General features: G+C 38.5%; 1 protein-coding gene across 4 annotated transcripts; it reads right to left on the bottom strand.

Moving 5' to 3' along the window:
* LOC136441867 (formin-binding protein 1 homolog) lies at positions 1–27647 on the bottom strand. Of its 4 annotated transcripts, XM_066438400.1 has the most exons (14): positions 27499–27647; positions 20482–20597; positions 17157–17355; positions 16727–16789; positions 16307–16411; positions 14775–14903; positions 14122–14268; positions 13582–13779; positions 12853–13083; positions 11507–11539; positions 9993–10186; positions 8923–9036; positions 6621–6802; positions 1–3331 (listed from the first exon to the last, which is right to left on the bottom strand). In XM_066438400.1, exons 1-14 carry the CDS (start codon positions 27520–27522, stop codon positions 3180–3182), a joined length of 1887 nt encoding a protein of 628 aa, XP_066294497.1. In that variant the 5' UTR covers positions 27523–27647; the 3' UTR covers positions 1–3179. The 4 variants fall into 4 exon arrangements, with proteins under 4 accessions (XP_066294497.1, XP_066294498.1, XP_066294499.1 ...); XM_066438401.1 differs by lacking the exon at positions 11507–11539; XM_066438402.1 differs by lacking the exon at positions 8923–9036 and having other exon boundaries at positions 27499–27645.
* Positions 27648–27823: the final 176 nt, after the last annotated feature.

The following is a 27823-nucleotide window of genomic DNA, read 5'->3' on the forward strand; positions in this document are numbered from 1 at the left end:
TAACAGTAGTTCCACAAACTTTATTCACCCTCCGGCTATCCTTTTTTCATTTACAAGACATCATACAAAAAAATCTGATATTTTGGTTAGCCATCCATAACTACATGTGTGTTGCGCTACCTTGTGTTATACCACATGCTCAACCATCACATTCCCTTGTACACTGTTGAGTTACATGGTTTATGTGACTGGAAAAAACTATCAACAAGCACCTTAGTATACATACATGTATGCTCTGTATAAAATGTAATGAAATATTCAAACCCCTTACTTAACTGATTATTGGAACAGTTTGCATGCATTAGTGCAATCTATACCTCATGTAGAATATCACTACTTAAACAATAGCAGTATACTAGAGCTAGGACTAACTATATGACTTAACTACACATACAACTTTGTATCAGTCCTTTTCCTGAAGAGTAACAAAGCTACTTTGAATACATCTCTGTAAAATCCATGGCATTGTGACTCACTGTGAAACTTACCGAATATATTTATATCAACATAAGCATGCATGATTTATCAAAACTGAAAAAAGTTGGATGAGCTGAGTCGAGTTGTTACTTGTCCTCCGTAGTATTGTAAAAAATACATGTACAAATTGAGATGTGTAGGTTGGGTTACCCTTATTGTATTTCAAAATGTAATCGAAAAAGTACTACTAAATTTCCAGTACAAGGGCTACAAGGATCAACAGCTGTTTGAGACATTGTACATATCTGTTTTACTACCAACATGCGTAATAATTTTATACAGCAAATATCAACTTTGTTGTGCATGGTACATAAATTAAACTTTATGTGTAACAAAGCTATTCTAATAATCGGTTGCCAAATAATTTTTGTTCCACAAAGCATTATCGTGATTTCTTTTTACAATTGCATGTGGTATATAACTAGTGACAAAATTGTAGTACAAGCATAATATATGCTTTTAGGACCATACAGTGTAGCAACTCCTACAAACTGATTGTTAATTCATATAAAAACCAAATAACTGAACACATAGATGAATATGTACCAAATACATATTGCATTAAAAAAAACAAGCCAATCAACAAATATCATTTTGTGATTACGTACAAAATAACCAACATGGATCAGATACATGCAAAAAGAATATTTCATGCTAAAGAAATAATATATGGTAATGTAGAAAGGGAGGTTATCATAGCCTGAGAGCCAGACATTTCTGCTTTAGTCCAAAAACAAAGTCAGTTCATGGCAGGGTAGCAACTGCAGGAGCTGAAGAAGGCTGAATTTTAGACTACAGTTTACCTGCAAAGGCTAACCAGCAACAACAATAAGGATTTTTTCATATGTAAATGAATTTCATTGCACCTCTCAAACCATCAATGCATTGTAATGTATTTTCAATAGAGGCTACACTGTAAATATTCTTTGAAGGACCAACAGGTAGGTGCTATACTAGAACAGCAATTAAAATCTGTTTTACAATTCATGAATGCAGATAAGAACAGGACTTATAAATTCAGTGGTTACAAGCACAACTACATGGCTATCACATTTGTATATCGTGGTCTGTACTTAAAACGTACAATGTAAATGCTGTTCTGGATGCAAATGTCCCTCAGACAAAACACTTTTCTTATGAAATATGTACGCAGTGAAAAGGGCAATGCAAAGGTAGCTGATGAAACAGCTTTGTGAAGCTTGAAGTCTAGCCAGACAGGGTGCCTTACAGCAAAACCTCCTTGCTTACAGTCTACAGGAAGATATACATTAGACCACACCAATTACATTAGTCATTCATTTCTTTGATATTATTTTTCTGGATAAATGTAGAGGGAGAGGTGCAGAGCTGCATTTCCCAGAAGAATCGGTGTGGCCTCTAGTGCTACATGGAGCTTACAGATATGCAACAGTCATATTGAAAAAGGCCACAGGATAGAGCAGCACAGAACCCGCAGAAGCAGCTATGCTAGATTCATATTGTTCCACAATCACAGGTTTACATAAAATATATACAGCAATGTTAATATGATTTTCACACTGTCCTCTTCAGCTTGGGTTATCATATGGAGTTCAAGCTAATATGTATCATATGTATACTAATATTTACCAACTGTTCTTAATCAAATTATTACTTATCTATTGAGGGATACATAACTTGTTCCTATTGTGACTTTATGCACAAAAAATGATAGGCCTTCTAGCAATGATTTTTAGATTTGGAAAAATTATAGACATTTGATCATGTATGACAGTCTGATGGGAAATGTATTAATTTATGTATGAATATTGTGTGATGCACTGTTGAAGTTTCACTTTGAATTACAAAGATTGTACAAGTATCTGTTACAAGAATGAAGATATTCTGGGCTTTCATTTGCTCTAATTTCAATTTCCATCAATCTATCGTTGAAAAGTGTTTGTGCTGTGATTGTGAATGTACCAGTCAGACATAAGTTATCACTTTGCAGCGAAAATCAACCAAGTAGTGAGTCAGCATGCTACCAGTGGTAAACCTGACTACAAGCTGCAAAAGGATAAGAGCTTTACTGGTAAGACATAGATTTCCACTTGATTTGCTTGTTGCAAAGGGAAAGATAATTGCTGACTGGGTAGTCTCAAATAGTTGGTGGTTTCTCTTAAAATCTGTTAAACTATCCTTAGACAAAAAAATGAACCGTGCAAAATTTTGCATTAAGTATGATTCTTGTGAAAGAAGTCTATGGTGGCCATACATTTTGTACAAAGTATCTACCAAAGAGATTCAGGACTAGATTTCTAGCACATCTAGAATTAAATCTGTCAGTTTCAACTCTAATCATCTACATCTAAGGAGTTTGTGCAAAAGTGATTTACATTCAACAGCTCATGCTCCATGCACGTTGGCTAATCTTCACAAATAGCAAATGCCAACTACTTCTGGACTGGTGTACTCTTCCAAAGCCACTGTCTTACATGTCAATGCTATACATCAGAGAATGTACACACACATTTAATTGTACAAACATGTACAGTTGTTATAGGTAAGAACATCAAGTTCCAGCCAATGTAATACTTCAGACTTCAGATAAATATACAACAACACATCCAACACTAGCAAGCAGCTCCCCTTGCTTCGATAACAGAGCAGTGTGTCGCATATATAACAGCTGTCGTGGATTATAAATATAATGTATTGGTGCAAGATGCTTGCACGTCAGCAGGTCAGTAGCGAAACTCCACCTCTAGGTATGTCGTGGGGACGTAGCCAACCTCCCCGTTGGTCGGCCTTCTTGCCTTTGTCCAACCGCCGTCGTCCTCGCTGAGAAAGTCGATAATCTCGCCTTCCTGGATGGACATTGTCCCTTCACTGTCACCTGGAGGGATGCAAGTGTCGATGTTACAAATATAAACTGACAGGACTGCAGGACATCCAAAGGAAGTTTACACACCTTCTAACTCAGCATTCCAGTAATGTGGGACCTTGCTATACTCTTTTCCAAAGAGTGAAGAAACTTGGTTCTAGCCAGAGTGGCTGAGATGCAAATAGCAAGAGAAGACCTGAGTACTTGGATATTCAGTACCCTTTCTTACCTGTCAATCTGAAACAAAAATATCTTGTCATGTGTTACACCACCTGATTAAGTACAACAGGTAAAGCAGGTCTGCAGAGGAGATAACAGAGGAAGACAGTGTTTCCCCAGGAGGATGTTCAGACAGGATGGTCACTGTAAAAAGAACCAAACTCTTGCAGATTTCCTTCAGCTTGACAGATGTGCTTGATTATTTGTAAGTTTTTTTTTGTACGTACTTAAGGTACTTAACCTTACCAAGGCAGTGGCAGAGAAAACACTGGGAAAAGTGGTCTTTCAAATATCATCTACTACGGCTGAAATAAAACCACAGAACTAAACGTTGTAACATTCACATACTGTACTGTAAGCTGAACCTGCTAGCTACCGTGATGACTTGTTAGTACTGTCTATAAGCTGTTTTTTTACCTTGGAAAGTGTACAGAACCTTGCCCCTGCCAAGTACAGGCTCCTCATCAAATACATCATCATCATCAGACAACCCCTCACCACCACCATCACCCATGGGTGTCACATTCCCAGGGACTTGTATGATCAGGACACAGAGAGAGGGACAGACACACACACACAGAGAATACAGGTAAAACATGTGACAGAACAGGAAAATAAAGGACAAAACTGCAGAAAAGAAATGTAACACAAAGCACCCGACATTGATCTACAATTATACTGAATGTATGACAAGAAATAACAGGAAATTGTTGACGAAAGTTGTAAGAGGTGACACTGGATGCTGTATGAACATACCGACTTCACGTTTACTTTGAACAGAAGGCAGAGATTGTTGTTGATCGAGGACAGGTTCATCTTGAAGAGAATCATTTGTGACAACATCTGTGTCACCCTCTTAGTAGGAGGAGGAATAGTGAAAAAGACTGTTAATGCTAATAGTTGTCATGTCTTTCTGAGTAAAAAGAATTTTAAAGACTGTAAAGGGACTAAAAATGAAACAGAGTGAAACAGGCAGTATTAAGGCAAAGAAAAAACATGGGGCATTTCTAATTGACAGAAATCAGTGATTTATCACTTTTGGCAATGTTTTGTTGCATAAACCATGCAAAATATCATGAAAGGAAATGACAGAGAAGTTACAAAGTATAAACATACCATTCCCAAAACTATTTGTGAAAGATGACAGAGGTCTTTCTGGTCTAGGGGCAGGACTACCAACCACACTGGTACCCACAGTTATGTCTATGTCTCCCTCTTTGTTAAGCCGAGCAAAGAAACAGTGAATCGTTAAGAGGGAAAGAATGATAAGAATAGAATGAAATAGAATTAAATGTATGACAGATGTATTCATACTGAGTAAATATTATTTTCTATTATTGTTGTCAGTAGCTTTGATTCCAACTGGTCAGATTGGCTAGCTGACAAATCCTATCCAAAACAAAATCAATATCGTTTTGCCAACTCCCCAAATAGCTGTTACATGGCGGCCTATCATCCTAATGATTTTATACAGGCCAATTGGCCTAGATGGAAGGTCCTTATAGGAAGAAGTAGACATATACATGTAGAAGCAATGCATTGTGAAATAACATCAAAGCAATGAAACATTGGCTGAAAATGCTGCAAAAAACTGTTGATATAAAGTGTTAGTTCAAGTAAGGACACCCCATCTTGTAATTCATACTAAACCTACCAAATGGAGAACTAGCCTGAAAGGACTGTAGTGACTTTCCCTGCCCTGAAACTGGCCCATCAACAACACTGGTGCCAGTGGTGTAGTCTATGTCACTGTCTGTTTGTCAGTTCCATGGGACACAGAGGAAAACAAAGATACATTCATACACAACATAGGTCAGAGAGGTTGTTCTTAACCCTGTCCCTGACAAGATGTGCTGTAGACACTAGGTGTATGGATGAGAGCACAGCAGGAACAGGGTTAAGAGGAAACAACATAGGATTTCTTAACAAGGAACTACAAGGGGGATCAAATCGTGCAACAGAGTTAGAAAAGACACATATTAAAAAGAGACATAAGAACTTAGTGCAAAAGAGAAACGCAGTGAAAACAAAATTACACAAGTGGGAAGAGGACAATGGTTTACAAAGATGGAACATTACCAAAGATGTGTTTTTAAACTACTGGGTAATGATATATTTAAAAGATACAAAGCCATTTTCTAGCTGTGTTGATTTTTGCTTCTCAGATTTTCTAATGAACTCCATTATTGAAGACGGCTCTGTCCTTACATTAGTTACAACATTTTAAATCAGTAATTTGAGCTAAGAATTCAATCCCAACAAAAGTAGGAAGGGTTCCTACCAGTGCCATCTCTACCACAGTATATGTACAGTGGCCTATCCTTTCTTGGTCTCGGCTCATCAAATATATTCACACTGGGGATAATCTCATCATCACTGTCTATACACAGTTATCCACATGTGAGTAGAAGAGGACACACACACACACAACATAAAAGAATGAGCGACAGATAAAGACATGAGAAGGAACAAGAGAAATACAAGGATGTGAATGGAAAAGGGTCCACATGTACACACTTTGTTATAATAGCAAAGACAAAGAGAAGCTAACAAATTGTAGGAATAAGTTAGTAAAACACACATACACATGTAGGTGAAAGAAAGAAAGACAAAGGAAGAGAGAAAGACAGAAAGGCAAAGAAAGGGATAGCGGGTACCAAAGAACAAAAACCAAAAACATTTAGACAAAGCCTACCTCTGTTAGAACCATTACTATCATCACTGTCAGAGCCTTAGATAATATACAGAAAAGGAAACAAAAAAGATAACAAGGTGAGAACAGGACCAAAAATAAATAAATGAAACAAAGTAAATGTAAGGATAATCAGAAAAGAAACAAAAGGAGGTGAAGAGGGAATGTTAGAGAAATTAAGAAAAACGTGAAGAAAAGACAGTAACAAGGAATGGAACACTCAATTTTGTTCCACTGTTTGTAATGTAAAATTTCTTTACCACACCCAGTAACTGTGGCCAACACCACTTTGACATGGGTAAGTAGTAAGTCAATAAAATCTACCCAGAAACACTGAGTAAACAAGTTGACAAAATCGTTAGCTATAAGTATGAGAAAATTAGCACCTACTTTCAAAGGGATACAAGGCTCGACATCTTCCAATTGCTTGTTCTTCATCGTATTCCCCGGCTTCCTCCCCGTCAAAGGAGTCAGTCCTGGTGAGGCCCTTAGATGGCTCCCGGCTCAGACTCTCTTCTGATGCAGGCTCCGTAACCGAGTGGTAGATGGATGAGTCATCATTCATCGATGGGCTGAAAAAATAGAAAAATCTTATCAGCAGTTCAAGGATCCACCTCTGAGGTGTTGCCAAAATTGGCCTAAAGTCTGATTCAAACAGGGTATATCCAAACCCAACATTTTCATTAGACATGTGGCCATTTGAAAATGACAGAACTTGCCTGACTGTTTCACAGTCTGAAAGACTTTTGATATCTTCAAGTAGAACATGTTTACAACACAACGCTTGTCAACATGCATAAATACGGTACAGCAATATATCAAATTCTGCAAACAAAGCCAGGCTTTATAGCATCACAATTGAATTACAGCAACAAGATTTACACTTATGGTACATGTAGTGTCAAATGTGCTGTAGCAAACGCAAACAGTTCAAAGTTAACTTGAAGTTAAACCCATTGTGTAGCAAGAAAATGCACACATGCCCTCAAACACAAATACACACATGGATACAAGTACAGTCAAACCTGCCTAGGCGACCACCTTTTCAACGCGACCACCTGGCCATGGCGACCGCTTTTTCTCGGTCCCGAAAATTTTCCCCATGGGCACAAGCATTAAGCTGCCTGCCCAAGGCGACCACCCGTCCAACGCGACCGCGACCGCCACGAATGGGGACCGCATAGAGCACAATCCCTGCCCATGGCGGCCGCCTAATTTTCAAGCTTGTGGTGACATCGGATCATTTTGCTGTCGGATTTCACGGAAATGTTTTCAAGATTTTGAAGGACAAAATAAGGACAAAAATATATGGAATAGTAATGATATAGCATCGATTCCTCCATGAAGTGTTTTAATAAAACGTTCCCCCTATAAACACTGTAAAGACAAATGTTTGTGATGTTGTTGTGCCTATCGTAATCTTATAGTTTACCGCAACTCAAGCAAGTTCAGTTTAAAATCAATTTTCAAAAGGAATACGTAGTGCATGGCGTCAAAAAGTCAGATTTCACAGAAATTACTATCTATATCTTGTATTTTCAACAAAAATGTGTCTGTGTCTTACTAAATTCCGCCGAAAAATGACTTCGCGGCGGGCAAAACACCGGGCGAGAAATGTTGTTCCTCGGTCCCGACGCCATCTTGGATTTGGCATAGCCCGGATTTAGCGTACCGCTGACCTTTCTAAAACACGATGCTTTTGTGTATGAGCATTTACGAATACTCTAGTTATTGACGAAAATTAATATTCTTATTTTCTTTTTATTTCCATGAATCTCACAAACCTTTATTGGACGCTGGGCGTTCTGCTACACTGACTTACCTTTTGGTGCGGTCGCATAGAGCTTGGCGGCGCGGCGCGGCGCGACGAAATCACCGTTCCGTTTTCATCTTTAGTTGTCAGATCGAAAACTTTTTGACCCTTTTATCTAGCGGTCGGCGCCCCAAAAAAGGCTGGGGCCACGAGGTGTTTTCTAAGGATTTGTCTTAGGCCTTAAAACTTCGATGATGTGCGTGTGTGTGTACTATTTAATCTAACGTGCGATCATCGAGGCAACCATTGTTTTGTAGTCAAAATTATTACGAAAATGTGTACACGATGTAGCGGTGTACAATTATTACAACGATAACGGAAAATGTAATTTTTGTAGCCTCTTTCTGTCAATGAGAAATTGAACTTGGTGGGGCTCATGCTGTCTAAATTCACATAATTTTCCATCCATTTACGTACTGTATTTGAAAACCTCGACCTGGAAACATGTCAGTGGAATCCTCTTCATGGCGACCACCTGTCCATCGCGACCGTTTTTGCTCGGTCCGCCGGGTGGTCGCCTTGGGCAGGTTTGACTGTACAATCAAACCTGCCCAAGCAGATCACTCAGGAGACCAATAAAATCTGGTCTGTGTGGATAGGTAGTCAGTATGTACAGGATGCTAAATGCTTGTGTCAGGGAAAATTATCTAAGTGACCACCAAAAAGTGGTCATATTGTCCTGGTGTCCAGGTGGTCACTTGTACAAGTTTGACTGTACATTTGTATATGCATAAGCACAGTGCTGTAAGTTGAAACTTTCCACCAACACCAAACATTGCAAAACACTGCAGACAGAGAACATTGGTTGTTAGTACCGGTAGCACACAACTCTAGTAACACTTTTTGGGGTTTTCAAACTGTCAAAAGTGTGGAACCCACTGGGATATGTGCTGGGCTCGTATGGGGGGATGCTGGGCACGTTTTCTCCTCCTAGAAACCTGGGGGGTTGGAGGAGGGGGGCCCAGGACGGGGAAACACAACATTTGGGTAAACCTGGGGGGTAGGAGGGGGGAGAGATAGGAGGGAACAAGATGAGAAAAGATGAGAATGGAGCAGTTGAAGAAATACATAAAGATGAAGAAAATGTGCTCTACATTTATCAAAGAAAGGTGAAAACAATGCACTGACAGCACATCCTAGAATTGATTTATGTTGAAACACAGATTACTGAGGAGCAATTTTTTCAGCATGTGCTATTGATGCAAAATGTTCTAGTATATTGGCTTTCTTAAAGAAATCTCTATGACAAAAGAAGGCAGAAGGAACTAAACCATGCCAGCAGTTGAGTTGCATTTTTCTTACTGATACTGATAGATGGAATGAGAGGTCTAGATGGATACAGGTGAGATTCAGTTCATGACCTTCATAAAGTCTCTACACAAGACTGATAAGTTGTGCATTAATAGACATCCTTTTTGACAAGAGGAATACTACACAGTCATGGCCCAACTTGAGCTTTCCGTCCAACACAAATTTGGACACATTTGGAATTTTCATCCGATCTCACAGCCTTTATCAGGAATGTTGTTTGTGTTTTACAGAAAGTTTGCAGTTAGATCATGTAACTACCTATCAACAGAGAAGAACTTTCATTCAAGTACATGACAGTATTGACCTTTTTCACTCAGTTTCCATATCAATGAAGCAGGCAAGTGCTGACTGCCGTGTTGGTGTCTCTATTTGCATTTCAATGGATTATAGCTCTAGCATACACAGCGTTTTTGTGTTATATTGACAAGCTTTTTAAGTATCCCTCTGGTAATCTGTTCTTTGAGCTATACACATTCATTAGACAAATGACTATTTGAATGTACATTGTATCAGAAAACCTTTAAATGTGCAAAAACACTTGATGCTATGATTCAGTAAAATGCAAATAGGGACACCAAGGGGGCAGCAGATACAGCGATAATGTCATGTGAAAACACAGTGTTGTAGAAGTGTCTCACCTCTGTATAGGTGAGATAGAGCTGGCACTGGTGCTGTGTCTGTTGGGGGAAGCTCCACTACTGTTGGGGGACATGGCGTTACCGTTGGGAGAGAGGGTGGAGCTGGCCGTGGACAGGTTACTGATTTGGCTGACCGATCTGTTGGTCTGAGGGGTGGGCAGGGTGGGCGTGCCTTCTGCTTCTGACAGGAGATTCTAAAAACCAGTCAAAAACATGCAATTACATGTCTTCAATAAATCCACTGAACTCACCACTGTGTAAAGTGTTGTTGCATGTACCAGTAACATTCATATACATGTACCTCTGAAATAAGGCACCATACACAAAACATGAAAACGAGTTGAACTTGAAGCCTGGCACATGTTGATGATACATATTGATATAAAAACATTGAATATTAGATATTAACTTGCTGTTGCTTACTCTACAAATACATTGGTGTCTGCTTACTTCTTGTTTGCGAACCACTACTATACCATGTAGTTAATGATCAATCTACAAATTAAACACTGTTAGGCAAAGCATTGCTGGAAAGTGCGTTATGCTGTTACAACACAAATATAAAAGTTAGCCATTAACAGGGCATGCATGCAGCTGTTAGTCAGCTTCTAGCCAAGACAGTGGAACACAGAAAATAAAACACACCAAGACAACATGTTTCTACTGAACAATATGAAAATCAAAGAATGAACAACACAATAATCTAATACTGGATACTACTATAATGCACTGTTCTCTATATAGAGACACTACAATGTTCCATAATAATGTGGAGAATGTACAAAAGTAGCTCTTGCTTTTGGATGAGCCGATTAAACATTCCATAAAATACATCAGACTAATCATATGTAACTTACAGCACTTCTGTAGAAAAAAATCTTTGGCACAAGATCACAAAATACAAAGATCTTTAGCTTTGGTTGAAAAGACATCTACACTGTTTCACAAGATCATACACAGTAACTCTACAGTAAAATCTCTTACAGATGAAAATCAGTACAAGATTTGTTAGGGACAGAAAGCAGGTACATGTAGGTGGATGTAGGTGTTAATGTTAGATGTGAACTAGACAGCAGTGGCAGCTAACTAGCTAACACACATCAGAAATGGTATTAGGACTACTAACTGTACTCATCCTTATCATGATATTCATGGTCAAACTTACAAAGGACAAGAAGTTTGATGCTTTCTGCTGCTGACCTTTGTGTGAAGATGATTTTTCTATCAGTGCTACTCAGTTTTAAGTTTTTCTGTGACAATCTTCTATCGAAACGTTGAGAAACTGTTGAAAAAAAACACTTTCAACTAGAAATAGTATAACTGCCCAAATAAGATATGGTGCATTCCTTGTGAGAGAAAGCTACAGAGGCCAATTTTCCATGAATATCAGTAACTGTCCCCTAGTAGCAAAGCAGTTATTGAGTCCCCATGAATATCGTTATAAAGATGAGTACATCCTACAGAAGCACGTGTGACACTACTACGGGAAACGACACCATTAGGAGAGCGGGTACCTTGATGCACAGTTGAACCTTCTGCTTTCTCCTCTGTGTAGCACCAGAGAAAGATAACGGGTGAGCACATGCAGGGATAACAAGGGACACACACAGTTAAAGTCCTGGCATTCCTTACCAGGGCTCAAAATACTTTTCCTGCAATATTGTATTTTCCTTTCTGTGCAGGTTGAAGGTGGGTATTTTGAGCCCTGTTTGTGTAAAAGGGGTGTGTTTTGAGTGGTGCAGGGATGAGGCAATGGAGACGTAAAGCGCAGACATTACAAGACTTAGTGTTAGGTTTGCTACCCAGCATGCGGCATGTTACAGCACAAGTAGTGATGCTATGCATTAACCTTCTCCCTGCTGAGTAACATGTAAGCACTATAGAGATGGTACCAAAAGGTAACTTCAGCAAGGAAAAGGTTAACCAATAGGTTAAGATGGTATGGTGGTTGATGACAACACACTGGGAATCTATGATTAGGAAAGTGGTTGAGGGAATGGATGAATACACAAGTAGTTGTTGCACTGAGCAGACATCATTCTTAGTGGTTGCTCAAGAGAATACACAAGAACAGGGCAAACATGTCTCTTGAACGGGACAACAGGCAAAAGACAATGGGAGCAACTCTGAGCTGACACTGGCAGGACAAACGTGCACATGTAAATTTTCTGTACACAGCGACACTGCTTGCTAGACACACAGACATGTAGTTGGAGGTAACAATATGGAGATGAGAAAACTTCACTTTTGAAGCTGCATGAAGATATGAAATGGTTTGTTTCCATAAAGTGAGATTTCAAGACACAGAAAAATGTCTATCATTAAACTTTGAGCTGTCTCTAGTGAAAAATCATTGACACAAACAACTTAAGTCTCAGCTACTTTCAACTTATTGATAGTAATGGCAACAGGTCTGGCTACTTAAACATTGATGCCACACTATCTAATAGTACTATCTGATAGTACAATCAATGAAACATGGCCAAAAACATCTATATGAGACATCTGTAAATTAAGAACCTTTCTACATAGATGCAGGAATAAAAAAAATCTTGAAAAGAATGATTTTGGAACTTCCTTTTGAGGGTGTGTTTTTACACTATTACCACTTAGAGTGAATATCAAGAACAGAATATATTTGTATCATATCAAATCTTATCAGTCTCCTGGTTGCTTCAAAGACATTGCAGCTATATATGACTTCGGGAAGTTTTTAACCTTAGCAGTTAACAAAGAAAACAATCCAGTTTTAACTTGACGTGAGTTTTGTTGAACGACTACCTTTTGAACATGACATTCAGTTTCTTCAAAAGAAAAGATGCCAGACCATATTTGCAAACAGGCCACTTTTCTTGCTTACCTCCCATTTATGTAGATCTTGCCGTAACCTGTCTAATTCTTTCCCGTTTTCTTCTAGCTGGGCCTGGATACTGGAGGCATCCCCCAGCTGTGGGTTCTGTGTGTAGAGCTCTCTCATTCTGGTCATAGCGTCTCTCTCGTCAGTCTTTTTCTTCACTTCCTTCTCTAGTTTCTCTAACTCTTTCTGGATGTGTTTCTTTCTCTGCTCTGGGGGCATGCTCTCCAGATCAGACTGGAAGGTTGGGTTGGAAGGAAAGTTGTGTTACAAATGTACCAAATCTGATCTTTCTTTCAGGTCCATCTTATTAGGGCTAAACTCTTATCTCAACATAGCTGTCATCAGTCCTGACATGCTTCTTTACATGAGTGTGTGCATTTTTGTGTGTACACATGAAGGTGTAAACTTTACCTTTTGTTGTAATTTTAGCATCTTGATGGAGTGGGATTTTGAAGATGCTACTACACTGTTAGATACATTGTACATATACATGTGCATGCACACAAAGACATGCACACAAGCAATTTAAGACACATCCATTTGGTTATTGTTGCAGGCAGTGTACAAGACTTAGTAATTATTAGCATGCAATGGAAAATAAACTAAAAAAAATAAACATAGCAAAAACTGAAAAAGAGTTTTAAGAAAAAAAATTACAGTTCAACAGTATTAATCACAACATGCATATCAGCCATTCTTAAACGTATTCACAAGACAACATGAGGTACATACAGGTTTTGCCTTTGATGTTACAAACAGGCCCTTGAGCATGTCTCTGGTTTTGGTCTTTTTCCTCTCTGTGCCTGGTCGTATGCTCTCCTGAGACGGTACTTTTGGCAGGTTGCCCCCGTTGGCGCTCAAGTCGTCAAAAGGATAATCTCCGGGCGGGACATAGCCAGATTTGTAGCGAGAGATGACAAGTTGGGAATCCTGGAAGAAGCACAAAAAATTGTAGTTTTACAGATCCTAGTCTGCAAAGATACATCACTTAAGACTGCAGCATACATAGGCTTCAAGACTTAAAATCACTTCAGTATACCCAAAGAAAAAGTTACTCAAACTTCAGTATAGTTCCATCCATAGCAGCATCTTCATACTTGACTGGCATGACTTGACACAACCTGCTTGTACTGTGCCACTTAACAACAGCAGTGTAAGTTTATTAGCCTAAGTCTATTCTGTAGGGAAGCAATCAAACAAGCAAACTGATCTAGAACAGGACGGATGCTAGGCTAGATCAGAAGGTGTAGAAGGCTTAGCAGCGCCCCCTACCTGTTGAGGGTTGATACTGTTGGCAGCGTTGGTGATCCCGTCCAGACATCTGCCGATGATGGGGATGACCTGTCTCTGCGTCTCCGCAAACTTGGCCATGACCTCCCCCATCCTGGTTATTCTCTGCTCGTCCATTTCTTGGAGTTGCTATAAAATGAAGCAAAACGAACAGGCACATGAAAAAACCTCATAAATATTGATAGATTGTGGCAATGCTGAGGGAACTACTTTGCCAAAAACTAAGCTGTAGATGTGAAATTCACTGTAAAGTGTATTTTGTATCTATCGATTCTTACATAATCAAAGTTAATAAAAAAGGAAGCATAAAAGCATACTGACATCTTTCAGACTTAATTCAATGGCTCTTAAGCCACACAAATTTATTTCCTTGGTCATTGGACATTTCTCAAGTTAACTTTTAGGAAGAGGACATCATGGAAACATCTGGGCTGGGAGGAAAACTTGCATCTGACTATGTTCAATCTTTTAAACTATGGACAAAACTTTGCTCTTAAACTGTTTTCATGTTCATCTTCCAGTTGAAAAAAACAACAGCTTGATTTTCATGACACCACAAATATGTCTCCCTCGTATGACTACTGTACTGAAGAATTGTTTCAATAGCGAATAAGTACATACGTGACGTAACTAACCTGAAAGACTGCAGGCATGTATGTAGAATAGTGGTCACTCTGGTACTTATTAGTCTGCTGTAGCTGGGCCGCATATTCATTCTTACATTGGTCACTGGTCTGGGTTTTCTGTTGAGCGGTTAAACGGGCCTGCAGGAACACAAGGATAGAGAACTGTGTCAGCAAAACTTGTGCTACATATAGAAACAAGGGTCTGAATCCTCACCAACCTGTAAAACTTTTGAACTTGGATGTACATGCAATGACTGAGTAGCAATATACCAAAGGAAATATTGTTCGTACAAATGTAGCTCCTTGTCCTGAATGCACAATGCATATTCTAGTGTGCCCCCTTTCTTATACTACATATAGAATTCATGGTGGAAGGATTTCTGTGTACATGGTAAAATAATGACTGAATTTTTGACATTCAAATTTACCTCCAAAGACAGTCCAACATTAAGTTTGCAAAAAGTTCTGCACCCCATCATGTAAATTTCAAATTTGTAAGTTGGATCCAAGTTCTACTGTGCCAAATAGGCCCAAATGAAAACTACCACAGTAAGCAGTTCTTTAAAAGATTCGTAAGGTTATATTTTTTGATTCTGTGTGCAACTTTGGCAAGAGCTCGGGTAAGGACAAAGAATTATGCACGGGGACTATGCTATGTAAGTTGAACTTGAATTCAAATCACAGCATAACCTCAAAGTTTGTGTATAAACGCTTGCCAGAGTTCCAAAGCTCCCACAAACAGTCACCTCCAGTGATTTGACAACATTCCAACCACCTTTGTTTGGTGGTGACAGCACTCCCACCAGAAACAGGAGATCCTAGTTTCTAAGCCAAGTTGGCACTGGACGGACAACAGCAAATTTGGCAAAAGAAAAGGTTCGTGGCCTTCAGCAAGCTTGGCAAGGACTGAGGAACCAGTAGTGTGTAAAACACTTCATCCCATAACATTCTGAACTTTTAGGATGCTTTCCAATAGTAACATGTAGCTAACAGATGGCATATACATTGCCATGAGACAGACACGGCAATAGCACACATGTTTAAAGAGCAATTTGTACCACACAGTGCCAAGTACATGTGACACCATGCCATTGTTTATATTTCTAGCGAGTTCTCCATTTGGCGGCAAACTGTCGAAAAACAACATAGGATGTCAACTCAAATGTAACAAGTTCCACTTTGACATGGTGGGTTTGAATGTATTATAGTAATTCATTACTGAGTATTAGAGGAAGCAGAAGTATATTTCCTTTCAAATCAAATTGTACAAAAACCCTAGAAAGCTGGCTCGTCATTCAGCATTCAACAAGAGTATTTGATTGCTTGTTCCTGGCTTCCTCTTATACTAAAGCTGTGCAGGTGAAGCATTTACAAAGTTTGTCAATCATTTATTCTTTTCGTCAAGTCTTCTCTTACCAAGCTATGTTTGAACCCTTCAAACATCAGGTAAATGTCCAGCTGTGTTGGAGGGCAAACAGTTAAAAGTCTTTGGCATTGACACTTTAAGGACTGAAACATGTGCAAATGCTGAGGATGCTCACCTTTTCCACATCAGCTTTTGTGACGTTATTATCGCTGTCTAGCTTCTCGTACTGCCCCTGTGCCCGCTCCGCTTCTCTGAAATGCTTCTCATAATTTTTCTTTGCCTGAAAATGAAGACAGATTGCTGTTTGTAATCTTATTGCAATACTAGAAGGGGTAACTATAGATACACGGCAATGAGATTGCTAAATCATTTATTTCACAAGTAGTTGACATGACATAGAAATATTTTACTGATTATCACAATAGAATTACAAAAACTTAAGATGTGCAAAAAATCATCTGCCTCACTCAAACAGCAAAACTCACCCTCAGAACAAACATGTCATGGTTATGTCCACTTGAATGGAATTGAGTCTTATGTTGATACGCAAGGTACCAAACATTTATAGCGGTTCAGGTAGAACATAGACACCTACCTTTTCTAGGTCCTTGAGTGCAGACTCATACTTGCTCTCCAGACCATTGCCTTCTGTTACATGCTGGAAAATAAAATAAAATCAAACACCTTCAGACATACAAAATACACCACTGACACCTTTAACAAGGAAATTTAACTTCTATTGTCTCAGTTTATAGAATGGCCTCATCCGATACACAAGATCTCAAGATAATGACAATCAGCCATAATGGTATGTGCATGTTCCAATATCATCTGGATGTCTAACCTTCATCAATGTATGTGCATGTTCTTGTAAGCTGTTTGCATGCTCACAGATACATGATAACAATTTCAAACACACATACAAAATTGCTAATATCTTTAAAGTTGAACCCTCAACTTTACTTTACTTCAGTTATTGTATTTCCCTTCTAACATGACTTTCAGGTACAAGTTTACCTGCTTACCTTTTTCTTTTCTGCTTTTATTTGAGTGACAAGAGAAGCTATTTCTTTGACGACGTTTGACAAGAGGTTCTCAGCGATGACCTCGTGCTGCCCCGCGATGTCGTTAACCTCGTTAAGCGTGCTGGCAAACGCCTTGTATGATGAGTACTTGTAGTCATCCTCATCTTTCTTCTTCGGTTGATATTTCTTTACCAAGCTCCTGGAAGATGACATGCATTTGAGATTGTGAAAAGTCAGAGATATACATCTTGATACAACAACAAAAAGCCACTGATAATTGTACAACGTATATTCACTGCTGTTCAGTTTGTAAAATCATCTTTTAAAACTCACATTCCCACAATGTGCTTATTTGATGAAATACAATATAATAAAGTAGGTAAGCAAGGAACTTATTTTCATGTTTTCTTCATCCTTCTCCTTTCTATCCAATTAACATCTCCTATGTCCTAAACTGTTATGGATCATTTATCAATTTTTCTGATCACATATTTCTCCTGACTGATCATTTTTCCATCCAAAACTGCTCTGCTATCAAATTCAAAATGTACTAGTGTGATATATTACGTCCATGTATTGAAATGTCACCATTACCCATATAATAATACATTCATTTCTAAACCTAACGACTGCCATAATTTGCCAGGGGTATAAATGACCTTTGAGACAGTTGAGATGTTATCTAAAATATAAATGCTAGCCCTGTTCCATTTACATGTTAATTGTCCTAAACGTTATGTGACATACATATTTCATAGAATCATATGTACCATGAACCTTAAATGTAAATCTGTTTACTGAATCTAATGTGTGCATAAGGTACAAAAGAACTACTGACTTATTTTACAGGTAGAAAAAATTAGCCATATCTTTCAGACATCTATCAAAAATTATTACACTAAATGGTAGTACCTGGTACAGTCTTTTAGGCCGATAACAACATGAACATGCTTGTCAGTTTATTAGAATTGAAGAAAAAAAGTCAACTAGAGGTAACCTAACTTATTTTCTGTTTCCTGCAATTTGTGATATCAAGCTCACAATTCTTTCAGTGCACAATGTTGTGATTGCTTGACATCTTTGATTTGATCTTGAATTTTTTCTGCAAATTGCAGGTAGTGGGTTGCTTTTTCTCTCCCTGACTTAGAGCACAACAATTTAAAAAAAAATACATTATGTGACTTGCATCTTGGTAAGATGGAAGAATACTGGCTTGCTAACATGAATCACATATTAGTGAACATAGAAAGAAGTATTTTTTGAGCCCTGACTTGGTAAACATGAGTTCACAGGAAGTTCTACTTCCTGTCCTTGATGTTACTGAGTCAGTATGATGTCACCCTCTCTAGGGGGAGGGGGGTTGATTTGGTAATGGCTTCGATCCTGTTTATTACTGAGATATCCCACTGGGAGAAAAGCTCTCTTTTCTAAAGTACACATTGACAGGTGGATGTGTTATATGGGACCTCATCAGTCTAGGCAGCCGATGAACTATGGGGGATGCAAGGTGGTCTTTTAGGCCAGCATGGCAAAAGACTGAATTTTTTTTTACTTTACCATCACAATTATGGTTCTATATTATTACAACCCAAGATTAAACTTCTCCCTGCTGCCTAATCCCGTAACCAACAGAGAATTGGTAGCCAAACGGCTACTTCAGTGAGCCATATTTCAGCATCACTGCTTCATCATCATCATCATCTTCATCGCTTTTCAGTTCTTCCACTGAGGTGAGCCGTCATTACTGCTTACATTATCATAGCTATATCATTTATGAATGGGATATTGACATTTTATCTGGCATACATCTAACAAGGAAAGGACATCTACCAAAGTAAAAATAAAGACTGTTGAATTTCGTGATTACAATAATTCTTTTGACACAACCTTAGGAATCAAACAGCACCACAAAGTTGAGCAACACAGAATAACCAGGTTACACATACATATCTCATAATATCATACTTTTCAAAACTGTAATGGTCCAGCTAAAACCTCAGTAAGTGAATCTACCAAGCATATCAATGTCAGTCTTCAGCTATCCTATTAGCCCCACTTGTGTGAAAGCCTGCTCTCTAATATACCCATGAGACAAGCTAGATTTGTTCACCTCTGCAGTATTCAAACCTTTATGGACTCATTTCCCTAATTTGACAAGAGGGGATCAGCCTGTCAAACTGTGCTGATCAATCAAATACAGATTTCTGCACACATAAGGGCTAAAAAACTTGTAGGAGGTTTTCAAAAAATGACTTATCTACAGTCTAGTTGTAAATTTTGGTCCTAGACAAAGAAAGATGAACAGAATTTCAACTGGAGCAAAACTGCCAACAACACAAATTAGAAGGGGCTATGTAAGTTCACCTTCAGTGACAAGTTCTGTCTTCTGACAAATGCTAAATCCTAAAGCACAGTTTCAGCAGTTCTTATGTTAATTATAATGGACATGGAAAACAACATAGGAGTTGTGAACCTTCACCCAATACCTATTAATGTCTTTAAAAAAAAGATTTGTAGGATATTGGTGACACAAACCATATAGATAACCTTCTCTTCTGAAGTTCTCATAATCATAGTTTTCATACGTGACATAGAAATCTGTATGAATGAACAAAATTGAACGAAACACAGCTAATAAATCCTGACTTTGTACTAAAGTTTGATTGGCTATGTACCGTGTTGTACAGATAATACAAAACTGAACATAAGAAAAGGGCATGTGCCCCCTAAATCAATTCCGACATATCAGTCACATTTCTGGATCACAACCCAAGCAGATAATTGACTGAATACCCTAATGACACAAGCAGAATTCTGATCACCTTTCAGGTTATAACTGCATAATGGTTAAATTCCCCTGCCATTTCAGACCCCGATATTCAACTTTTGCGATACCATTTTCAACAAGTGACTTTTAAAGGTCTCTACAAAATTCTAAAACGATCATACATTTCTTACATGTAGTAGATTAATAGTCAAGGGAAATAATCAATTTCATTTCAAACTTCATGCGTGGTCATGCAAGGGAAATTTTCTGCCATAAAAGTATGGAAAGGTATGGGCAATAATCATAAGAGCAATGTAACTTCATTCATTTGTGCAGGGACTTTCTTTTGCGGTAGGAGTGAAAAGCGAGGATTTTTGCTGTGTTTAAAATTTGCTGCTGAAACAATCAGTAAATATACATTGGACACTCATCTTTGCGGTTTTATGAATTCACGGTGGAGACGTCACTTCAAAACCTATGAAATAAAACTACCATGAACATTTCAAGATTTACAGTATTGAAGACTACATTACATATCTATTGAATGCCAGGCCTTACCTGAGCTTTTTGGCATACTCCAGTTCAATACTGCAGCGGTCCCTGACAAACTGGCAGTACCTTTCACAGAACTCGACCCCGTCCTGCGTCTGCTTCTGGATTCTGTGATACTGATCCTGGAACAAAACAGACGAGAAAAACACTTAAATCTAATAGTAATACTGCAGCATTGCTAACTTTGAACAATGTTTTTGTCTACTAATTTCAAGACAAGAAGTTGACATGCCAGAAACTAACATTGTCTACATATTGTTATACACTTGATTTATTTGTGAATTTCAAACTACATGTACATTTGATAAATAGTGTAGATATGCAGCCATTGACTCAAATAATTCATTTCTTTAGAAAGCAGTATGAAAGCAGTATCATGCTTAACAGCAGGTTGTCTATCATTAGTATGTATTGATTTATATGTGTATAATTGATGGGGGAAGGTTTTCAGCTCATGTTAAATAGGCCAGCCAACTGTAAAAATCACAAGTTTCATCCTTTCAGTTTTTTCTTTACCAGAAGTAAGAATAATCTTCTCTCTATACAGTTTTCTGATTTTCCCCTTGGTCTCTAGGATACTTGTATATCATTCTTAAATATCTAAGATTCTTAAGAGCATATCATCATAAGTTTATATTAATATATCTATATACCATCAGTGTTATCAGTATATAAATGACAGGGTCGCAGGTTCAGACATACCAGACAGCGATGGTGCGACGGTCATTTATCAGCGACACAACTTTGTCGGCAAATCAACTCACGGCGCATAAAAAATCTAATTACGACAACCGAGAGCGCCTTCTACGATCATCTTGAGAGACAGCCTGTTTTCAAAATATCAACAATCACCTTTATACCAGTGTGGTGCCACCGTGGTAATGTTTTGATTGAAGTATTGACTTCTAGATTTTGATACATTGCCTATGGCCCAGGAGGCTTATAAAAGAGAAATGTATTTTTCCGGAGCTAAAATCCAGTAACAGGGGAGGTCCTGGAATGTTATTCACACAGGATGCCATCAAATGAAAGTCCAATAATTGAATCAGTCTCTTTCCACTGGGATGTACTGTAGGCGCAGGCTGAATACAAAGTAATGGATTTCTGTAGCAGGATAAGAGGACACAAGACATTAAGCTTGTTATCAAGTCTGGCCATCAGCCATTTTGGGTGGCATGGATAGGAGCAGTGGATTTGGGCATGTCGGTGCTGTTTACATTGTACATACATGATACAGTAATCCTGCTGAATAATGGGAGGAATGTGTGATACATAAGACAACAATGGGTGATGAAACACCATTCCACGCAGTGACGTAACTGTATGTTCTAGATTTTGATACCTGCTGTAGAATCTAAATAAATAACATTGGCCATATACGAAATATGACTGATGATATATAACAGAACAGAACTACAGAAAACAAAAGATAACCTGAAAATGATTATCATCATTCCGAAACAAAATAACTATTTCGGCATGGAGGCCTTGAAAAGGTGACCCCTGTGGGGGTACACCTGTTCCGTCATGCCTTCATTTTTATGGAGAAGTGCAATAAATAAATGAATAAATAAAGTATCATAGTGTTGCCCTACAGAAATATGATATCTTTGGCTCTTTCTCTTCTTATTATTATACTGTATCAATACAGAATACCATCAGCACATAAGTTAATCTTTCTATGTTGTGCTTGAACAGAAATGATTGTGTTGGCATTTGTGATACAACTGTGGTCAGCATCTGATGCATGAAGCATGATGTATATTTTTTCAAAAGATTAACTTTGGCTGTTTCCTAGAGTGAACTTGACTCCTCATGCATATCCACAGCTATTCATACTTGATCCTCTATGAGTCTACCACACACGAACATTCAACACTTGGCATTATTCCAGTTGTCAGACGGTATTTTAACCTTCTCCCTACTGAGGTACCCTTTTGATGCAAAGTTTGTATTGGTTCCAGGGTCAGGGAGCTGGGAGAACATATCCTGACAGAGGATACCACCAGGATAGCCATATTAGGCCTTACCATAGATAAGTATGGGGATATAGCATCCATAAGAGGCATTGGCCTTACAAAGACCCCATAGATAAAGGAATGACATAACATATAACATTTCAAATAAGCGGTCAAAAATAGCTACAGGAACAGGGCGTATCATTTACTAACACTAACAGAATCACCAACGACAATAAACAATGATTGGATTATAATCAGTTAATCAAATATGCTTTCAAGACCTAACATTAATTCTCTCTTGCATATTTGATGAGCCTGATCATACTTGGTAATTTGAATCTATCATCAATGCCATGTGGATATTCTTTTATTGGTTTATGGCCAAAATTTCTTTTATCTAATTTGATAGACTTTGATACCCACTTACATTAAGTATTCATGCTAGCACTCTTGATATGCCAGAAGACTTAAATGTACTGATACATTTTATTTCTGAGCATTTACAGGGTGTTTACATGTAGATAGATCTATCTGATCCAGATGTTTATCTTTTCTTGCATCCTTTCTTGCTCTAACATCATCTCTTTATCTTGGCACACTTTGATGTTATATCCTTCCCTTGGTTCCTGTGGAAGGTCCAGCTACTGAGGGAGAGGAACCTGTGACCTATACAACAGGCCTTGACCTGAATTGAGAATTCATTTACAATAGATACAAGTACAGTCAAACTTGCATCCAACAACCAGTCAAGGGACCAAGGAAATGTGGTTGTTGACTGGAGTTGGCTGTTGGATAAAACTCGGGTCGGTTTGCTGATTATGTGGGCATAAATGAGGCTGCATAAATACTTTGCACGTACAGGGCTTATCTGCCTGTTATGCATATAAAATTACAAGACAAGTGAAGAAATACAGTATATACAAGAAAAAACAAACTAAACTGTTGTTGTCTATAAGACTACAATGCACTGTCGATTACATTGCCAATAAACGTTAACATAACAAAAGATTTTTTGGGTACATGTACAAAACCTTTGTTATACTTACAATTAATGTTTACATTGAGATTCGTGTCTCCATTGTTCTACATTTGTTGCTACATTTGAATTCACTTTGTTCTACATTTCTTGCTACATAAACACAAGCTTGCCGTCGACTGTAGAATCTTTTATTGTAAAGCTTGCTGGACTGATTGCCGCTGTCAATCATTTTGTTGTTGAATGGAGTGTAAAATCTACACATTATGACCCCTGTGGCCCATGAGGAAGTGGTTGCTGGTTGAAGCCTGCAGTTGGTTGCTTGAAAGAGTTCACTTGCTATGTAAAATCGGACGGGACTGTCTGAATGTGGTTGTTGACAACAGTTGGTTGTGGGATAGAGTTGGTTGGATGGACAAGTTTGACTGTACATGTACATGCATTGTTATGTTAGTGTCTTACATGGGGGCCTGCACGTCCCATTTTCTATACGGGGAAGGCAACTTATTTTGATTTACCGCAATTTGTAGGGAGAGCTTTTCTCCCTGTAGCTCTAATTCATAGCAAGATGGCTACATAATCGACTTTCTGAATTTAGCACAAAGCATTGTCAAGACCCCATGTAGGCTCTCTTATAAGTTATATTCATTAAGGTGTCTATCAAATTCAAAGAAGTCAATTCTATTTTCGTAGACCAGATGTTACATAAATCTTGACCTTTCTATACTATTAAGAGACAGTTTTCGCTGTTTGTGTTACATATTTTTGCATATGCATGAATAACATCTCAACAGGCACTACCTGCAATAAATGACTTCCATGTTGCACACATGATCCTAATCCTGGCTTGCTTGAGCCAGCATGACCTACAGTCTTCAACAGCAGGGAACCCTTGTTTCAGATTACAGTAAATTTGTGTAAGTGACAACATCCCTGCACTGAAAACAAGGACTTTTCTCCATAAAGAACCAACTTAACCTACCATACATTACTAACATCTCACTAGGATAAGTAGGTTAAAGGGCTATCAATAAACACTAAGATTACATGTACCTTCTCAAGCAAAGGTCCTGACATCTGAGATATCCTATGGGATAGGGGATCAAAGTATGACCAATCGCTTAATCATTAAAGAAAACACTTGGTCCCCATGATGGTAAATTACATCTCAGTGCAAAGAGGCACATGTTGGGTGATGTTACATTATACACAAGATTAGTAAAATGGAATGATTTCCTTCTTGCTTACTTTTCTGCAGTTTGAGTCAAATACATTACACACATTTCTGAATGATGATATCAAAACTACCCCATCTATCATGTCTATGTTGGCAGTCAATTAAAAGTGACATGGTAACAGTTTAGGTCAAAGTTATCAACCCAACCTTACAATCGTCCTGACTTTTGTTCCATTTACAAGAATATCTACTTCCTCAATGATACTGATAGATACAAACATGATTTACTTTAAATACCTCTTCATAAGTGCCTGGGGCGTTTAGGTGTGCATGTCATTGTGAGGCCATGAATGCAGGATACCCTATCTATCATGCGATTATATATAATATAGGGGACTGACTTTATTCTGTGGAAACCCAATTGTTTTTCTACATGTCCTTTTCACTTTTTGATTCCACACAGACATTGCTTGAAATCAGTGATACATGAGTCATTCCTTCTTTGTTGGTAGTCAAATAATTAGCATTTTGACCAAGACATACATTTGCAATTGCAACAATGTCGTTGTTACAACTATGACAGTGTTGTAAATGCATTTACAATGTACAGTTGTGCTCTGACTACAAGTACCATAACTTCACTTCCTGATAGTGATAAAATGACAAATATATGATCTACTCACTGAAGCAAATAGCTTGACCTTGCAAGAGTTGCCTGGGGCAGGTACTGCACAGTGTACACGTCCTGCCTCTAATCTCACTTTGATCAGGAAGGACCCAGACCACAATTTTACAGCCTTTCATCACATTGTACCAATTTAGAAATGCCCTGAACACTTTGGAATGATTCACACACACACAAATCTGAGTGGGAAGCTTCATAATTGATAAGAATGAGTCTTGTTGTTCTAGTTCCTGATGGCTTCTTGAAGTAACAGTAAGGTATAACGAAGACGAGACATTGCACATAAAATTGCCTTGTCAGTGGCTTAAACAGACAATTACTTTTAGAGTTTCACGCAAAAGAACTACATGTACTAGTATTCAGTTCCAAGTGCATTGATACATCAATGAATTCACATGACACAGATTTCTCCATTGTCATACCAAAGAGTACTGGTTATGTTTTGATACTATAGTATTCCATAACTGTGACTATACTGATGATACAAGTACATGTATCTTCTGATAAGAGATTATACATGCAGTTGTGCATGAAATGAATCAGACAACAAATCTGCTATACTTGTAAATGTATTACCAACATATCCCTATCTGTATACCATAATATCTACCCGGGTTTTCCTGTCAGTAATCCTGGTGTACAGGACAGGAAGCTACTGTGCCTCTATCCCTCCCATTTTACTGATAGTCTAGACATGTTGCTTGATGTAACCACAGGCTACACACAGAGGGAGGGGGGTACTACCTGTTACAGAGGAAGGGAAGCCTTGCAGGCTGCATAGTCACTTCCTCCAGAATGGGTAACCATGCAACCACTGACAGTGGAATTACCAGTGACTTCCTCAAATTCTTCTAACATCCTGTGCTGTGACAAATGCAAGGGGAATTTTCCCTTGAAGTTTACAAACACCTTTGGAAATAGAACAAAGCTGTGTTTCCTATGTTCTTCCTCTTTTACTTTTACTTTTTTTATGTATCGTGTACCAGTGCTTTATTCACCTCGGGATTTTAAATACAAAGTACCCAATTTTAACACCTACATTCCATGCAGCAAGTGTAAAGATTATCTAGCTTTGAATTGTAACAAATGTGAAAGAAAGAATATCACATTTGCAGTACAAACAAATGTTGCTTCTCTGCTTTTATTTTCGACTGAACTATACAACAAAGCCATGTGTGTTTTATGGCAATGGCATGAGGCCTTTAAATAGCCAAATGCAGCAACCCAAGTACTTCAAATAAACAAGCCATTGTTGTGTTGTACCACAAGGGTTGCTGAACCAAGCTACACTATCCAGGCTTAGGTTGGCCTTGGTAAGATTTAAAGTCAAGGTTAAGTAGGTCAAACAGTGGAAGATGGGGCATTTCAAGGCAACACCGAAGGACATCTGAGGATCTAATAGGTAACCATACAGGTATTGGTAATAAAATACATTAACAGGTGTTCTGTTGTTTGGTCAGTGCCAAGATACATTACATGTTTCCTTCCTTATAAATCTAGATTAAATACCTCACTAAACCAACCGAGTAACATCAACACAATACATCTAGCTCTCTGGCAAACCAAATGGCAGTTCGAACCTGTCAGTGTGCTGGAATTTTTGTTTAAAGTGAGAAGAGGACAGCTGGAAGATATATGCTGCCTGGCGAGTTATTTTGCATCAGAAAGAGGGTGTTACCCCCGTCAGCGGGTTGTTGCTGGGACACTGCTTATTGAATTTCGATGACATCGTCTGTCCCTGTGGAGTTGTCCAGAAGCTGGATTCCTATCCTTTCTAATGTCCAAACCAGTCCTTGACGTCTTGGACAGCTCCTACAGAATGCCAAGACGCTGTAGGCGATTTGGCGAAGACTTGCTAATGGGGAACCCAAAGGTTGGGAGCCCGGCCGGTTAAACATCTCGTCTGCTATCTAAATATGCAGAGTGTTTACACTGAGAGGTGACCTGCGAAAACACCGGCTGGAGTCAAAACAGACAACCTGTGGCTTGGTCGAGCCGCAGGTTTGGTCAGGGCAGGGGTGGTGAACCGGCTGTGCTGAATATAAGGACAGGAGAGGGACTTTCTCTCGACAGGAAATTTTCGAGACTAACATCGTGCCGTCAAAGTTTGAGTCCTTTTGAACCATTCGACCGTGCCTGTCAAGTACGAGTCGATTTTGGGGCATACTTTAACAGAAATCGTGACGATCTAGGACTAGGATTCACAAATAATGAGTACACTTACCCACAACTCTTTCCCCCAGCTCATGTTGTCCACGGAAAAGGAGTAAATCCGCAGTAAATTAAAAGCAAACACGAACTCTACAGGAATATCGTCATTTTTTCAACATGGAGGGCGGATTTGGCGCGAGGTACACTGGGAAGGGGAAGGACTCCAGACCGCATCCACCCGTAAAGAAACGAGACCCTAACTGAATATTGTATTACATTCGTGAACATGACACTATGTCATTTCATGACATGTCACCAAAAAAAATTATGATAAAGTTTTATTTCTTTAATGTGACGTATAGAACTTTTATGACGAAAGCTTTTGTTGTGTAAGGTTT

This window comes from Branchiostoma lanceolatum, chromosome 9 (genome assembly GCF_035083965.1).
Source record: "Branchiostoma lanceolatum isolate klBraLanc5 chromosome 9, klBraLanc5.hap2, whole genome shotgun sequence".
NCBI lineage: Eukaryota > Metazoa > Chordata > Leptocardii > Amphioxiformes > Branchiostomatidae > Branchiostoma > Branchiostoma lanceolatum.